General features: G+C 34.3%; 1 protein-coding gene across 1 annotated transcript; it reads left to right on the forward strand.

Annotated features, from left to right (window-relative positions):
* The first annotated feature begins 444 nt into the window (after positions 1-444).
* LOC142504534 (uncharacterized) lies at positions 445-2,713 on the forward strand. Its single transcript, XM_075617379.1, has 6 exons — positions 445-587; positions 639-659; positions 800-1,380; positions 1,525-1,781; positions 1,887-2,123; positions 2,393-2,713. Exons 1-6 carry the CDS (start codon positions 445-447, stop codon positions 2,711-2,713), a joined length of 1,560 nt encoding a protein of 519 aa, XP_075473494.1.
* The last annotated feature ends 975 nt before the right edge of the window (positions 2,714-3,688 follow it).

The following is a 3,688-nucleotide window of genomic DNA, read 5'->3' on the forward strand; positions in this document are numbered from 1 at the left end:
CGATGATTTTGTAGAAAAATAGTTCTAAAATTGGATGATTTTGTTGAACTATAACGTGAATAGAAAAATTTCTGCTTCAATATTGTTTGAGCACAAAGGTCGATTTTGGATAAGTTGTGATTTTATTTTATGTAATTCATTTATCCCCATTATTTGAGTTTTTATTTAATGTAAGACATTGTAGAACTGATATTCTGTTTTTGGATTTCCAATTTATTTGACGCCTAAATCGGCAGAAGCAAATATTAATAATTTAGATATTCGACGATCGATTTATTGATGGAAGTCGGTTCGGGGAGCGCAATATTTTCGTTTCTTGGAAGCCGCTACGTCAATGGTCTTTATTTGATTTCAATTCCTAATGACGCAACTTTGTTAGAGATATTCGAGAGTTTAGGACGAAAATGTGCGGCTATTAATTCTGAATTAACGTTATTGCAATACATGGCACCCCATGATCAGATTGCAGTAACCCTGAATGAAGATGACGATGTTCGAAATATGATAAACCTTCACAGTTGTTTGAAATTAAATATAATCAAATTGATAGCATTTCCAAAAGATGATCAGAGCCCAGTCATTGCGAGGTAACTTCCTTTTTTATTTTTGTTTGCATTGTTTTTATTGTTTGTTTGCAGGTTTCAGATATTGCAGAGTTGGTAAATGAGTTATTGTTTGTTTTTTATTGTTGTGCACGACTTGAGTATTGTTTGTTATATTTATAGTTCACTTTAAATTATGTAAAAGAATATTGATGTGTTTCCTCATGTATTTTATTGATTTGTATTAAAATGGTTAGGTTTGATTTTGCTGATGAAGTTTGTTCTGATGGAGGTCACGAGCTTGACGTTGGCACTTTAACCAATTCTATTGATGCTTGGATTCATTGCATACGTGGTGTTGGGCAAAAATTTAAAGATGCAGCTGAATTCAGGATTTGTCTTAAAAATTATGTTATTGCCAGTAGAAGATCTTTTAGGTACATGAGAAATGAAAGTGTTGTTTGCAGCAAAGAGAATTGTGAGTGGAAAATTTATGCCTCCAAACATAAATCGGACAATTCATTCGGCATAAGAAAGTGCAACCTAAGCCATAGTTGTGGGGATGATAATTTGCGGAGTAGAGGTCACCCTAAAGCTGATTCATCCTGGGTAGCTAATGTTGTGAAGGAGAAGTTAAGGGGAGAGCCATCATATCGCCCATGTGCAATGCTGAAGGACATTGAAAGAGATTATGGAGTAGAACTTGAGTATCATAAAGTTTGGGCGGGTAAAGAGATGGCAATGCATGATATTTATGGAACTGATAAGGGGTCGTATGATAAATTACGATGGTATTGTCATGCTGTTAAAGAAACAAATCCCGGGAGTTTTGTTGAATGTGAAATTGATTCGATGACAAACAAATTTAGACGGTTATTCATATGTTTTCATGCATGTCTGGTTGGTTTTATTAGTGGTTGTCGGCCATTATTATTTTTGGATGGAACTCACATTAAGAACAAGTACAAATGATTTTTATTAGGCGTTGTGGCAAAGGATGCGAATGATGATGTTTTTACACTTGCGTATGCAATTGTTGATGCAGAAAACGATTCTAATTGGGAATGGTTTTGCTACCAGTTAAAACATGTCTTGGCATCCCAATACATAATGATATTCCGTAGCTACATTTTTTTCTCTGACCGACATCCTGGACTTATCAAAGCTATTCAGACTGTGTTCCCTGGTATTCACCATTCTTATTGTTTAAGACATCTGGTCGATAACTTTGTCAAGCAGGTTTGTCTTATGGTGATTTTTCAATAATTTAGCCATCTTTTTTTTTTTTGTTATTCTTCATTAGTTGGTTATTATCTGTAATGTTTTTAAATTTTTTTTTTGCAGGTATTGCGTAGGTATCCTCTCCATAACAAGAAACATTGGTCTTCTGGTTTGAAGAAAGCTGCGTACACCCCATCAAGACATGAATTCTCGCAACATATCAAAAGCATAATCGATTCGATGCCGCTCGCCCACGAGTTTCTTGTGAGTGTGCCCTCAGAAAATTGGGCCAATTCTATGTTTGTGGGTGAGCGATGGGGTGTCATTAATAATAATATTGTTGAAAGCTGGAACAATTGGGTAAAACAAGCGCGATATCTACCTATTGTGGGTATGATAGATAACATACGAATTCAAATAATGACCACGATGCACAAAAGACGAGAAAAACAATGGCGATGATCGGAGAACTAAGTCCAAGAAAAGAGAAGGAGGTGTCAATTGCATATGGACAATCTCGAAGCTTAAAGGTGCACAAGTCATGTGGAGCTCTGTTTGAGGTGATAGATGGGGACAAAAGTTTTTCAGTGGATTTGAATTCATGTCGTTGTTCATGTCGATATTGGCAGATGTATAGGCTACCGTGCAAGCATGCTTGCTCGTGCATAGAATCAAAGTCTCTGTCGGTTTATCAATTCTGTGATGGATATTTTAAGATGAACATGTACCGCCAAGCTTATAAAGGAATCATAAATCCAATTCCAACAAATGACATGAGTGAGGGTTATCTGAATGATGGACCTACCATTTATGCTCCTACAACCCGTAGCCAGCCAGGACGTAGAAGGACCAAACGGATACCTTCTCAAGTTGAACAACGTGTGACAACGTGTGGGAGATGTAATGGGCGAGGGCATAATAGACGAACTTGCAAAGAACCAGTGCCATAATTGGTTTGATTGACATATACATTAATACTATATCGTTTACTTCCATTATCTTAAGTTATTTGTAATTTAATTTATTTTAAAAATTCCAAATTGCTATCTTAATTTTTTTAATTGGTTGCAGGCATGTGTTAGAGTAAGAAAGCAGCATGGAAGGTTGTTCAAAAAAGACAACAAGATGTGGTGGCATTTTGTGAATATATTTGGTGTTGTTCATAGAATTAATCGATCTTTTGGATCATTACGTTTATGGTAGCCATTTTTTGTTTGCTGTTTTGACGTGATGGTAAGACTTATCGTGCGTTGATGGCATGACATTTTTTTTGTAAACAAACACTGAATTTGTTCAATTTACAAGTATTAGTTAGTATTTGAAGTTTGTAATGAAGAAGACTAATGTGTTGCTGTCAAACTCAATTGGTTCATTGAGATTGGAAAACTGTATGCTGTTGCAAAACAACAGATTATGTGTTTGGAATTGCAATTTGTAGATGTGTAATGAAGTGATTATGTCTTAATCATTAAATTGTATTGTTGACAGATAGTTTCATATTTGTTGTGAGTTGTGGTTTGTTATCATTACAAATATTCCCTTGCAAATTTTTTCCAGGAATGTTTTGCCAAATATACCAAATTTTAAGCTTCAGTACATTTTTTTCCTTAAATGATACCCAAATTTGTTGTTACTTAATATTATAAATTGAAATATCATTTTTATGCATTCTGAAAATATTCGGTTATTATTAGTGTTTCCATGGAACATTTGGAAAAAAAAAAACAAATTCGCAACTACGCATAGAACATCTTGAAGTACTTACTTTTACTTGCGAAATACATATTTTCAATTTTAAAATACTTGATTTGGTAAATGAGATACTTGTTGGAATTTTGGTGCTTAATGAATGAAAATTAATCAAATAAATCAATGTGTTTGATTTGGAAAAATTCGAAACGAAGAACGAAGCTTAATGAACGAAT

Source organism: Primulina tabacum, chromosome 9, assembly GCF_025594145.1.
Source record: "Primulina tabacum isolate GXHZ01 chromosome 9, ASM2559414v2, whole genome shotgun sequence".
NCBI lineage: Eukaryota > Viridiplantae > Streptophyta > Magnoliopsida > Lamiales > Gesneriaceae > Primulina > Primulina tabacum.